Below are 14,378 nucleotides of genomic sequence, written 5' to 3'. Positions count from 1 at the left end.
CTAGGCATAAGATGATCTGGAAGATTGCAACTTTCAAACTGAAAGAGAGGTGGAATACTTGGGTGAATTTATTCCTGCATTAACACACCTGCAAAACAAACAGATTATGCTCTGAGGCTTTCTATGGAGTTTCAAACTAAATCAACTACCTAAGAATAGGGACCTTTGGAAACATGTACTATTCTTAAAGGAAATTAGACTTTTATTTAACTGCTTTCAGTAAGGTGTAGGTGTTTCCAGCTACTTGGCTTTTCTAATTAGAGGTCTGAGAAACAGAAGAAGATAGCAATGAGATTCTGTAGCTTTTAAAACTAATTTGTACATTTTCCATTACTGTCATTTTGTATGGAGAAACAAGCTTGATTTTAAAAACAAAACAAACACCCCTTGATTCAGGAAAGGCCATACAACAAGTGTCAAAGTTGAAATGCACCATATATACTTTTATTAATTACAACATTTTGTTCATCAAATAGAAAAACTGGAGAGAGTTGACAATTACACAGTACAGACAGAAAAATTAACATTGTCTCAAATATTTTCCTTTTCCCTTAACAGATTTGCAGAGTTCCAGTTTATTAGGGCAAATGCTGCTAAAGCCCTGAAGGTAAAGTATCTCAACTCCTAAAGAAAGCTGGTATTTAGATGTCTATATTCAAATATCTTACAACACATAACTACACTATTCTTGAACTAATAACAGCTCATGGTTTCAAAGATTTTTTTTTTTCCCCCCCCTGTATGCATTTAGTTTTGGTGACCAATCTTACGAGAAAACATGTATAGGATCATTCCAACTCAAATACTTTGTTCTAATAGCTTAATATATTCAGTTAATTTACTCAGCAATTTTTCTATTATAGCTCACTTACAGACTTAAATGAATAGTCTGTTGCAGAAAAAATCAATGTCTTAGAGATAATGAACTTCTATTGAAACAAAAGAATAAGAAAGATCCCTCTTTTAACTCACTTCAGCTGTGCTGCCTGTGAAACATTGCCAGTTAAGACCAGTTGTAAGCTGTATTAGAGTACATCTAGTCTACATGAAAATGTTTGTTGTTGGTATCTCATTCTCCCAATCCCCCACTATTACCCTTTTGTTTGCTTCACATACCTGTTACATGTTGTCTTTAATCAAACTCTTTAGCAGAGGGACTCTCTCTTATGACGTGTTTTGTACACTGCCTATCACAATGGGGCCTTGATCACTGATTGCATGCTCTATATGCTACAGTAATATAAATTATATTGTTTATATAGATGCTTACACCATCAAAGAATCCTAAATGACATCCAAATGAATAGTACAGCAGGATTTACATTTTTCAAAAAGAATGAAAAAATCCAGTTAAAGAACATCATCTATACAGGTGTGCCTGTAAAGGTATTTTGTTTTTTACCAAAACACAGGTTCTATGATACATTACTATGCTCTACAAAAGTGATTTAGTACCTTTTTATATAGAGACAGGGACAAGTACAAAAGTAGCTAAAGAATTTGATAGGTTTGAAATCAAATAGTAGTGGCTTAAGCTTTTCTAGTGTGGCCCTCATCTTACTCGATGGACAAACAATGGAATGGTCAAGATGTTCTTTGTCTGCATTTGCAGTAAATTGTTCAGTTGGTGATTCAGGTACTGTTTGGTGGTAGACAGGCTTCTGTGCACAAGTGTCAAAGTTGAAATGCACCATATATACTTTTATTCATTACAACATTTTGTTAAAGCCTTCAGACTTAAAATGATCTCTTGGTGTAATCAGTGGGGTAAGCTGTCCATCAGTATGCTCCAAGTAAGAGGATTCTATTGTATTTATAAAATCACTTTAGCTATTTTTGAGTTACATAACTAGAGACAACAGGGGCTTTACTATAAACAGGGAGTACTATGGACTAAGGCAGGGTTGGAGGACTAAGGCTTATCTTATGTTTTCATAACCATTTGACATGAGTGAATACAACTGAGGGTGGAGTGCTAAATGTTTAGAAACCTGCTTCCTGACCCAAATCCTGCTTATATTGAAGTCAAGGAGGTTTGTCATTGATTTAAAGTAGATCAGGATTTGGGCCTCATTGCATAATTCACTCTAAAGAAATCAGAAGTTACTGCAGTCTCCCTAGGAACTCTGTGTTTACACTACTGGGGAAGAGGAGTAATTAAATACGAACAATCCGATCTTGTGAACAGGCATTGATTTCCCCTCAGCCTTTTGCCGTTGGTATCATTTCAGGGTCTTCCATTACCTTGCGTTGGGCAGAGAAAGATGCTTCCTTTCATGCCCCGCCTGTTACTGTCATTCTAGAATCTAGACTAGGCTAGAGGCTGCAGTGGGTGGAGGGAGAGAAGAGAGACAATGCTTTGCTGGGGAGGAGCGGCAGCAGCTGCTGGTTGTGAGTGGCTGGCCGGGAGCTGGGAGGGGAGGATTCCCTCGCCTGTGAGTGGATGCTCCTGCCCCCAGCAGTGGCCCGGACCGCCCCCTGGGGGCGCCCTTGCGCTCCCTGGCTGGGTTCTCGCCAGGATGCGAGCAGTTGCTAGGCTGAGGGTCGGGCCGCCGCGGCTGCAGGCGCAGAAGGTTCCGCGCCTCAGCCCTTAGCGCAGCGAGCCGCCGCTTCTCCCGGCCGCCCCGCGGGCTCCCCTGCCAGCAGCATGAACACCATCAAGAACGTGCCGGCCCGCGTGCTGAGCCGCCGGCCCGGGCACAGCCTGGAGGCGGAGCGGGAGCAGTTTGACAAGACCCAGGCAAGGAGGGGACGGCACCGGGAGGAGGGTGCTGCATGGCACGGGGAGCGGGGCAGGTGTGCGGCGGCATCCACCCTGCACAGTTAGGGGGGCAGTGGGATGGCCAGCACGATGGTAGCCGAGCGGGGAGGGCGGAGCATGCAGCATGCCTGCTGGGGGGACGGGGAAAGAGGAGCATCTCTGGGGCGCGGGGGCTGTTCTTGGATTCGGTTTCCCCGCGCTAATTCGTTTCCAGCTTGGGGAAGCCTCAGTGTAGGTAACGCAGGTAGCGGTGCCTAGAAAACCTAATGGGTGGGGGGCGCTTAAGGTGGAGCCGGGTCTGTGCTGTGGAAGGGGCTGGAGCGGGGTCACGCCGGAGAACACCCCAGCGAGGGCTGAGCAGTCGGTGGATTTTGTTCGGGGAAGTACATACATAAAGGGCTTGTGTTCACTGAGTTGTGCTGGGCTCCGATAGAGAAAAGGGGGGTGGGTGGGATCTCCACTGCTTCCCAGGGCAGGCCTGGGCTCTTTACAGCTCCGGGGACTTGTGATCCCTGGCTCAGGCATTTATCTCTGGCTTGGCTACCTTTGCTCTCTGATTTTGATGAATAAAATTCATTAAGTTTAAGACCAAGGGGGGGGGGAGGCAAACACATCTGGATGTGAAATGCCCACTGTTGATTGCATCGATACAGTTTACACTTCCTGTAATAAACAAGGAAACTGTGGCCTGTCTAAATCACAGACACCTTCAATCAGGTTATGCAGTGGCCATGCCAGCTGCCAACTCAGCTCTTTCCTTTTTTGGACTAGGGTGTAGTATGTGTTTGGGTGGGTGTCAGGAAGTGGTCTTACAAAAGATCAGATCATGCTGGTTTGTTTCGTACAGATAAAAGTGAATCAGTCTTGCTACATTTCTCTTTTGCTCTGCCTATAAGATTTTTATTTTTAGAAACTTGTTGCAATGACGGTACTCTTTCTAGTTGTCCTAGTATATCCGGTTTGACATAGTTACAGAAGCCTGATGCAGGAGCAAACCTGTTTTTCTTTCCATTGGGAAAACAGGTCCATTATTATCTAGGAATCTGAGGTGAAAGGTTTCGCATGTAATTGACTCTGATAATGTTATGTGTATATTAAAATATACACCCTTTTGTTTAGATATGTGATGTGGATTATTTTTAACTTTCTTTAGTATACCTGTTTCTCTGAAAATGAGCTTGACTGTTTTTCTAGCAAATGGAAAAATTTGGCTTTTCCATGTGTTGTATACCTTTATAATCTATTTTAAAAATCAGGTGTAGAAATGTCTGTGGGTCTTGAGTTTTGTGAGTTAACATATGGTATAAAGACGCTTTGAAATAACCTAAAATACAGATATTTAAAGAGGAGACCTAAGAATACAGGATTTGTGGGATGGTTGTTCATTTCATTATTATTTTATTTGGAGTTCAAGCCCTTCCATAATTGAAAGTCTGTGTTACATTTTTTAGGAGGCATAAGCAATTAACTCTGTTATTTGCACGTGAAAAAGATAACTGAATTGTCAATTGGCATGAAGCTTAAAATAAGAATAATATAGTCATAGTTTTCCACAATTTAATAACTTTAGGGAGTTTTAAATAGCTGTAATTTCTAATTCAGGTGTTTACTAATATAATACACTAAATAGGCTAATCAAAATTGGTATTTGAGATTTGGCCAAGATACTGAAAGTATAAGCAAAAATAAAATAGATTCTCCATTAAACTGAAACAGAGAACTCTGGAACAGATATTGTAGAATAAGAATCTTCAAAATAGATTTTGATACGAACAATTTTTAGAAAGTTTTTAGGTTTGTATAGAAGTGTTGACACTAAGATCTTGATTCTGCAAACGTGTACATAAAAGAATAATGACTACTTCTGGGTATGTTTTAAATATTTCTATGTATAATAAAGTAATATATGTCTGTGTGCTGAAAGATAGACTCATGGTGCTACAAGGAAGAACCTCCTTTCTGTTCATGGTCATAAAGCAGTTTCTAATAAGTAGACCTCACTGTGTGTATTTTCAGAGGTTGAATAGACAGGATACTGCCCCTGCTTATAGCTTTATTTCTTAAGTCTGATTTCAGTTCTTTGTAGGACATACTGATGATAAGGCAGCCATATTTCTATGGCTGACTAGATGTATTGGGTCACTTCCTCAAATAGCAAGTGAACTTAAATTCAAGCAATAATCATGTGAAATAACAGAAAAAAAAATGTGATCTCAATTAATGCTATCCTCCTCCATCCCCTGGCGGCAAAATTGAATAATCTCTCCTAATTTGGCCCACAAGATTGTGGGGTCTTTTCTACTTAGTCATGCAGTTCCTATGCATGTGTATTTGGTTGTTTGGGAGGAGGGGCAGTGAATAAGTTACATACTGCACCTAAGGCATGATAAAATAAGTCCAAGCCAGTTTATCCAAGAGTTGTATATTGTGAGTTCACTGACATAGCAGATACACAATTGTTGAAGTCATTGGTTTTACAGTTTTTTCTTTGCTTCTTTCTTACCTGTATGTAAAATATGCACACAGGTCTGCTTTTTTATTTTATTTTATTTTTTTGTTTTTTTCTCTCCAAAAGTGCTAAGCACCTGCAGATCTCACTGACTTCAAGTGGGTGCCCAGCATTCCTGAATATCAAGTTTCTAGCTCTTTAATTGCCTGAGATTGATGCTGCAGGACTATCCCCTTTTAAATGATTGCACTAAAGAACAATAATAGACCCTTAAGAAAAGATTTTTTCCACAGTGTTATCTTCTGTGTAAACACTCCAAATATTGGCAAATTATTGAATAGAAAGTTTTATAACTCCAGGCCGATGGGCATGAGGGGCTTGGAATTCAGTGATGCTGCTGAAGGTTAAAGGAACAGCAGCAACAAAGAATGCTGAACAAGTACTTCTATCAACACAGAGTGCAGGCCAGGTAAACATGCTGCACGCTGTTCTTTGCTGCCCTTCAAATGACTTAAGTCTTGTCGTGATAACCTTTTTTAAAATAGAGGTAGTAAAGTCTTTGTGTTTGTCCTGGTCCCATATTATCTTCTGTAGATCGCAGGCTGTTCTTGTGCATAGACTAAAAACAAAGACCCGGGCCTGTTACACTCATGACCCTAGTGTAGGATGGACTCTGGGATTGAAAAGTTAAGTACATTTATATTTGGCAAAGTGTAATAGAAGCAGATTCACTCCAGGTGCCAAAACAAATGGAGAAGAGAGAAAAGGAAGAATAAAAATAGACATGGTTGACTTTTAAAAGGACAAAACACTTCTTCACCCAGAAGACAGCTAGAAATAAAGACTTTTTTTTTTTTCTGATAGCTTCCATGCAAGCGACTGCTATAGTTGCCCTAGAGATGTTATGTGATCTCACATAACAGGCATAGTGGCCTGCAGCATTATGAATGAGAGTGCCGGTTGCTCAGGAAAATCTTTCTGTTCTGATATAGTAACCCTATGGAAAAAAACAGAGATCTTTTGGAATGGATAGCACTGAACAAGTTTTTCATCTCTAATTTCTACTGCTATCACATACTGCAAACAGACAATGTTATGTCTTGCGGCAATTCTAATGTTTAGTGCGTGAAAATTTTCCCTTCCGCTCTCTACTATAAGAATATCTCGAGTGATCATTTCTTTCTCATCTTTTCTCCTGATAAAAGGGGCTGATCAGTTTCTTCTTGGAATAATATAAAGGGCATCTGCTGTGGGGAACCAAGTCTTTAACTCAACCTGCTAATTCAAACACCTGATCATTTCTCCTGTCACATAGCTGTTGCCCCAGATGTTCTGATAGTTCTTTCTGTCTGCAGAGGAAACAAATCTCACTCCATGTTGCCCTGTCTCACTGGCTAACTAATATGCCCACACTACAGTAATGGGAGCCATAGATAAGTATCCAGGTTAGCTAGAACAAAGTGAATGAAAACAGGCCCAGTCTGTTTCCTTGTAAACACCACCAAACAGTATGAAAAATTGCTGACTTTACTGCTGCTTTGTTCCTCCTTTTCAGTTTGTCCAGCTGTGCCGGGAAAGGCAGGTAGCTGATTAATGCCTTCCTGAAGTGCATTCTGTAGCATAACTGGCATTTACTGAGGAAACTGAGACTATCTTTTTGTTGGGAGAATCAAACTTGAAGTTCAGGTTCCCTTTGGACAAGTCAGTATAGAAATCTGACAGGTTCTTACTTTAGAGAGACAAGGTGGGTGAGGTAATATATTTTATTGGACCAACTTCTGTTGGTGAGAGAGGCACCCACTTTGTGTGTCTATCCTGGGACCAACATGACTAGAATAGCACTGGAAGAAAAGTTCTTACTTTGTTAGATTTACCGGCTATTGTTATAAGTAACCCCTCTGAACAACTGAAAAGAGAATAAAGAGGAAATATTTCTTCATACTTTTTCAGTTTGCTTTGTGCATTTATCGCTTTGGGTGTAATTACTATCAGTTTTCCCCATAGTCTCTGTGGGTCTTTCACACAGCCACAGGAGGGAGAGATTTTTTTCTAAAATAGAAAAATAGAATTGCAAACCCATAAATATTGTCAAGAGGTTAGTGCCCAAAACTAGTGTAAATCATTTGTTTTATATTGGGAAGATTTCAAATTGATGACATCTTTTTAAGTGAAGTCTTGATCATGCAGCCATTTATCTGTCCAGGACCAAATTTCCTCTCGGCGAACTAGATGGTTTAATTTAAATATCTCTCGAGCTTTCACTTTCATGAGCCTCATAGGAGAGTGCAAGATGTCACTAGTAGCACTGTGCATATAACTAGGGTTTGGTGGTGGGGGGGCGTTCTGAAAAATTAAAAAAAAAAACTTGTTTTAGCTCAACCTAAAACGATTTTAAAAAATTGGCAAATTGAAAAGTAAAAAAATAATTTTGTTTCAGATCAAACTAAACAATTTGTTCAACCTGAAACTAAACATTTTGTTTTGTTGAGCTTTTTAAAAAGTGTTTTTAAATAAAATGGAAATCAATTTTGAAATAAGTCATTTTGAATCAGAAAAAAAGTCTCTTTTTTTATGATTTTATTTTAGGATTTGACTGAAACAATTCAGCAAAATTTACTTGACTTCACAAAATGTTTGTTGACCCAAATCTGCATTTATCATCGGGGGGGAGGAGTTTTAGCAGAAAAATTTCATCCAGCTCACATAATTAGCGCTGCAAACACTCCAGATAGAAATGAGAGGTTTTATTAAAGTTGCAGGTGCACCTTTAAATGTATCTGTGCTAAAAATTACTGGGTGCTTAGGCTAGCTGGGGCGGGTGCCTGAATCAGTTCAATACATTTTGGTGAATTCCTGAAGTCACTGGCTAATAACGGTATGCCTTGTATGAAACAGACCTCTTTAATTTGTACCACCCAAAGACACCTTTAATGTAACACTGATTCCAATGACTAAGTAGCTGTTTGTTTCAAAAATGTACATCAACTTAAAAAAACGTTCAAAGTAGTAGTAAATTTATATTGATGGGCATTTTTAAAAATTTAATTAGAGCAGCCCCTTTGATTGATACAAAGACAATAAGAGAGTATCACATAGAAGTCCAATTGATACCAATACAGAATGAGCACTATTCTTTGATATATCACAGCTTTGTGACTTTGGTATCTTCACTGTATGGCTGCTTAAGGTGATCTGTTTTATTTCACTGAAGAATATTGTTGTAAGAGTTGGCACTTCAGCCAAGAGACTGAAACTAAAACTGTTGTATCAAAGGCTCATAGAGGGATTTCCTCCTTGCATTACAAGTAGTTTCTATTTCCAAATAAAGCATCCCTTACCTAGAACGGTTCCCCTCACATAGTCACCTTTATGCATCTAAACAGACTTCCTCATCCACTCAGCCCAGCTGGGAGCAGATGCCAAGGCAAAAGATGACACCATCCCAAAGGAAGTGATGCTTGTTGACATGCAGTCACAAGGAGGCCTGATTGTACATTCCATTCCCAAACAAGATTCACCATTGAGCAAAGCAGGGCAGTGTCTATCCACATTGCCTCGTGACTGCCTCTGAATAAGCCTGATCTCTTCTTGAGTCACTTCCTCTGGAATGGTGTCGGTTTGCCCTTGGCATCTGCTCCTGCTGCTCTGGGTGACTGAGGAAGCCTGCTCAGAAGCAGGAAACCTTCTGTAGAGTATGGCACACTGTACCAGATGAGGGACACTCAATTAGTAGAACAAGTTGGCAGGAGCCATTGGAGCAAGGAGTACGAAGGATTCAAGAAACATATATTGTCCAGCACCTTTTCTTGGCAGTAACCCTTGTGGATCTGTCTAGGGCTATTGTCGGAATATGTGACTGGAGAGCTTTGAAATCCTTATTCTGTGTTCACACTTTCATTTGGGTATTACAGCCTGATCCTGCGCTGCTGGGAGCTCTTAACTCCTGGTCTCAGTGGGTGTTAAGGACCATCAGCACCTTGCAGGATTGAGATTCCTGCACCCCTTCCCCCCCCCCTGCTGGAGCACTCTTTGGATCTAGGAGCCAAATTGTGGAACAGTATGAAAATTGCTTCAGAATGACTGCAGTCCAGTTTCTGATCACCAGTAGCTTCATGCCCCCACCCCCCTCTGGCTTATCTTTCCCCATGTAGATCATTTATAGAAATGTGAATAATCCTCTTTTTCATTCTTTGTTTTGCTACTTATGTGCCTGTGTGGGTGCATATATAAAATTTCCATTTGAATTATTTAAGCATGATTTAATAGGAACACTGGTCTTAAATTTTGTTGTCCCCTACCTCTACATTTTGGAGCTGAATTTGCCCGAACGGTGTCCCTATAAGCATACATGCTGGAGGTGTTAGTGAGTCCATGACAGATACAGGCATAGAACCCAGGAGTTGTAAACAAGTATAGGCGGGAATAAAATCCTCCTGGGTTTTGCATTCCTTACGCATTCAAAGATAACAATCTCCACTAGAAGATTCAAAGATCAAATGAACCAGGCAGATGCCCAGAACACAATGTATATTTCCACTTGGAATCACTTTCATATTGCATTTGGTTTGTTTAAAAGGGGGTAAAATGTTAGTAGGACACTTGTCCTTTTAAGCAGCCATTGGGGATTAGGCTAATTTGACAAGTCTTGGGCCAATTACTGTAAAAGGTTTACAGTGCACTGTTCTGCTCCCAAAAATAACCCCCCAAGGGGGCCTTACAGCGAACAGTATGCACCGTCATACAGGAGACTTGAGTCCAAATCTGTCATGGGGAAGATGGTGGCACTTTAGCGTCACTGCCTCATGCAAAACAGTTGGAAGAGTAGTGGGTGGAAGTATCTAGCAGTAATTAATGTGGTCTGACATGAAAGAGTGGGTGAAACACCAGTCTTCATCAATCGGACTATGCAATCATGAGGTTTAGTCACTCTATTGGTACATAAGGGTTTTGAGTAAGAGACTAGAGTCTGGCGTAATGGGGAAAAAATCTGGCCACTTGTTGTCCCTTCATAACTCATCAAAAGTCCTGATTCTGGAAATAAATATAGGTAGGGTAGGTGGGTCTGGCTCCAATGATCTATGTATTCAGTGAACTGGAGTGTAGGTTACAGCTCAAGAAAGACACGGAAATGGTCTTAGCTATTCTTTCTTCCATAACATCATTTTAACCTACTTTGCCCTGCTAGACCATCTGCCATCCAAGTATCTCTCAAATGTTTTATAAAGACTAAAGAATGAAAAATATCTGAAGCAGGTATTTATTTTCCCCATTTCTCAGATGGAGGAACTGAGGTATACAGGTGATTTTTTTGCCCAGAGGCGCGCACAAAATCTGTGGTAGAGTTGGGAGTAGAACCCAGGTGTCTTGACTCCTAGTGCTGTTGTAACGCCCACGGACCCCGGTCGTCGGCAGGTGGGATCGAACCTGGGACCTGTGGAGCTTAGTGCATGAGCCTCTACTGCATGAGCTAAAAGCCAACTGGCTGGCTGTTAGCTAAGACTGTAGAGCAAACTCGTCATTCATTCAATCAATCAATCTCTCCCTCCCTCCCCCTTAGATGGGACAGAACACCACACCAAGGAGGTGTGTGGGTTACACTGTGCCTTAACCCAAGACCTTCCTTCTGAGGTTACTTGATGTATTGTTGTGTCCAAAGTCACTAGAGCATTCCCCCCAGCCCCTGTCTTCTCTGTGCACACAGGATACCAAGAGACTGGGAGGGCCATTGTTGATTCTGTTGCATCTTGGATATGCCTGGAACAGAAGAGCCAATTTTCCTACATTCTGCACCATAAGGCTAGAGATACTGAAAAGGGAGGGTGTGGAATTATATAAGTGGTTCAGTGATATGAAACAGCCCCCGATACTCTAAATTCAGGCAAATATCATTTCCTACTTGGGCTACAAACAAATCTCACTTTAATCTCTGTACATCTTGTTCTGTCAGACTGAGTAGCTTTCCCTGGGGGGCCATTCTATCCAAGTACCATTCACCATCCCAGAGTAGCGGGAGTTTGTTAAATGAGCAGCAGTGAAAGAGTTAATCATATTCATATTTAAATTGTCTCCACCGAGCTATGGAGCTAACATCCCAGTCAAATGAATGGGAAGCAGTTCAGAACGTTCAGAGCTATTGCAAGGTTATTCTCATAGACATAAAAAATAAGTCTAAATTGAGCAGAAACAAATGGGGTCACTATGTCTGGCATGCCATACGATACTGGCTCAGTCAGAGCCTGACTGACTCTAAAAATGCCAGAATGGGTACCATCTGCTCTGTCATATAGTGACTTCAGCATTTTTTCCCCCCAAATTGCATAAAGGGATCCCTTAAAGAGTTGAGCAGTCAGAATTTGAACACCTATCGACCCCGTGAAGTTTTTTCCAATGAAGATCAGTCTAGGAATTGCTAGTCCTTACCACAATCCTCAGAAAAAGTGAAGAGTGAGTCTTGGACTGGGTGGTCATGAGTGTGAACTCTTCAAGGTGAATATACCAATTGACCTACTTCAAAGACATCCTCCAATCCCTGCAAATATGACTTTCCCAAGGCAGCTGGGCTTGGCAGTACATCCAGATTTGATGATTTGCTGGCCAGTGGAGCACTGGGATAAAGAGTCAAAAGGATGAATCTGGGCTGAACAAGCGCGCCAACTAACAATGCAGGGTCAGAGCTCTAGATAGACAGGCATGTGAAGTTGGAGGGCCAGATCCGCAGCTGTGATAAATCAGACACTGAGTGAGATTTAAATTTAATAATGACAATTTATTAATACTAATTCCTAGCTTTTATATAGCATGCTTCCTCTATAGATCTTAAAGCACTTCACAAAGGAAGTGCGTATCATTCCCATTTTACAAATGGGGAAACTGAGGCACAGAGCGGTAACATCTTACCCAGAGTCACTAGCAGGCCAATAGCAGAGCTCAGAGAGAACCCAGGTCTCCTGAGTCCCAGTGCAGTATTCTGTCCACTAGACAACACTGCCTCTTTCTACCAGCTGAGGGTCTGGCCCTCCATTTTTAATGCTTTTGTCTCCAGTCCATTTGAATCATTACAAATATTTCTTCTCTTGCTCTAAAGCATCTTAATTGATTCAGGGCTTTGAACTTTATAACTTTGGTTATAAGCCTGAGTGACTGGAAAATAAATGTAACACATGGACAATAGATCAATATTGACATTATAGGCTTGTACATAGACTTCACATTCTCCTTCTGCTTCAGTTTTTGTGCCTCTTATGTGTAAGTTTAAAAAACCCAACAGCACTCCACAGAGTGGAAGACTCAGGGAATTAGTAATAAAATACACAGGCTCTCACCTCAGGTCCTTGGACTGAAGCCGAGATCAGCTCAGTACAATCTGAAGCTCGCTATAGTCTGACACCTTCTTAGTAAGTTGCATCAAGAAGGTTTGCGTGTTTATGTTCCCAAGAGTCAGGTTCCACATCCCAGTTAGCATCCTGGTATCAGCAGAGAGAGACCAAAGGCAGAGTGGATTTTGGAAGCTGAACTCCGCTTCTCACTACTGTGGTCTCTCCCTAGCCAGGGTGGTGCACATTGACAGTGACGTAGCTTGTGCTGCTACTCACTCTGTTCTACCTGTTCTGTGGACAATAGGTTCCCAAGTGGTCAGTGTGGCCTCATCACAAGCAGTTCACTTATGTTCAACTTTAAATCAAAATCTATGTAGCGAGGACTTATAAGCAGGGAATTGATGGCCTGGGAAATGTGAGGTCCCTAGTAATGTCATGTCAAAAGGAGAGCAAGGATTGACTCATCAAAATGCCAAACATAATCCTCTTCCACCCATATCTCTGGACTGAGGAACCTGATGAACCCACGATAAACTCCTCAGTTGACTCAGACTAGTGTCCAGCTTGGCAAATATCATCTCCCTTTCCATTACAGTCTTGCTAAGGCAATGCATCTGGAAGAACAAGCTGCTAGTGTTGCTACAACTGCTTCCTGTGTTCTGGCTCAAGGAAGCTTCTCTGGCCAGCTTTCCTTAGCGCTTGTCTACAACTGGAAATGACCAAGATAGCTGTTCTGGAATGGCTCCGTGATCCCACTTACTCTGGAATAAGAGTGTGCGTTCAGGGTCTCCTGTGGAAGTCATTATTCCAGAATAGCTATTTCAGTAAAGTTCCAAGTGTGGAGAGGTCCTTAATGCCCAGGCCCTGAGATCTCTCACTGTCCTTTGTGGCACTTTTCCCAGCCTGGCTGCAGAATCGCACTAAATGCCACTCTCAGGTTATCCCTGCTACAGCAGAGAGTGGAAGCAGGAAGCCAGATGACCTGGAATCCTACTAGATAGCCTTTGGGGCTGGAGCCATCTCATGTGGCCCTCTGCCTTAATTCATGGAGGCAGGGTTACTGTTCGTCAACAGTGGATGAATGAGCCTCTGTCTCACTGCCTTGTGGTCAGAGCCAATACCTCACATGTTCATCAGGTTCTGGGTGACTTCCTGGACAGACAGAAGAGTGGTTGCTCAGGTCTCAAATCGAAGCAGAGAATGCAGCTTCCCTGGTTAAAGCCTATAAATAAAGGAATGAGTTCACTGAACTGGGGAAAAAGGAAGTTCCTCGTTGGTCAACATTTGCCAATCTAGCCCTAGGGCTAACTCCTGCTTCCCTTGATGTAAACAGAGCAGCTCCAAGGTCCATTATTAGTCATGGAGTTGCAGATCCCAGAGGGACATGGTGTCATCAATGACAGCTGCTTGCGGGATGGCAGTCTCGTCCTTGCCAGGGAGTAGTTAGAAGGGTGCAGTGAGCTCCTTAAAAAAATGTATCCGCATTCTTGCTAATTGCCCTGGCCGCCATATATTCCCAGGGCCAAAGGCAGCTGTAGTGTGAGCAGACAATGGCATAACTTCACAGGCTTTTGTACCCAGTTACAGCAGGGCTGAAACTGGCCTTTGATATCCCAGGGTAGAGCTGCCATTACACACAATGGGATCCCCAGTCAGAGATTTAGTGACATGTTAGAAAAAAAACAGATAAAAGAGCCAATCCCTTTCCTCCCTCCCTCAATTCCCTGCTGGTCACCGAAAGAGGTGGTATCCCCAGCACATGTAAAGTGTGTGTACAATGACCTGCTTGCCTATGCTGGCTAGAGACTGCTGCATTGCATCCGTCTCGGAGCTCTTCTCTGCTTCGTTCCAC

The 14,378-nt window shown here is 41.8% G+C and overlaps 1 protein-coding gene across 1 annotated transcript in view; it reads left to right on the top strand.

Annotated features, from left to right (window-relative positions):
* Positions 1–2,551: 2,551 nt before the first annotated feature.
* HIP1R (huntingtin interacting protein 1 related) overlaps positions 2,552–14,378 on the top strand; it is a 58,166-nt gene continuing 46,339 nt past the window's right edge. Inside the window, exon 1 of the mRNA XM_054006516.1 lies at positions 2,552–2,740. Within this exon, the coding sequence (XP_053862491.1) occupies positions 2,648–2,740 (93 nt within the window). The 5' untranslated portion in view covers positions 2,552–2,647. The remainder of the gene's footprint in view (positions 2,741–14,378) is intronic.

The sequence above is a fragment of the Malaclemys terrapin genome, chromosome 16 (genome assembly GCF_027887155.1).
Source record: "Malaclemys terrapin pileata isolate rMalTer1 chromosome 16, rMalTer1.hap1, whole genome shotgun sequence".
NCBI lineage: Eukaryota > Metazoa > Chordata > Testudines > Emydidae > Malaclemys > Malaclemys terrapin.
Note: the sequence above shows the minus strand (reverse complement) of the source record. Positions and strands in the feature narration are given on the sequence as shown.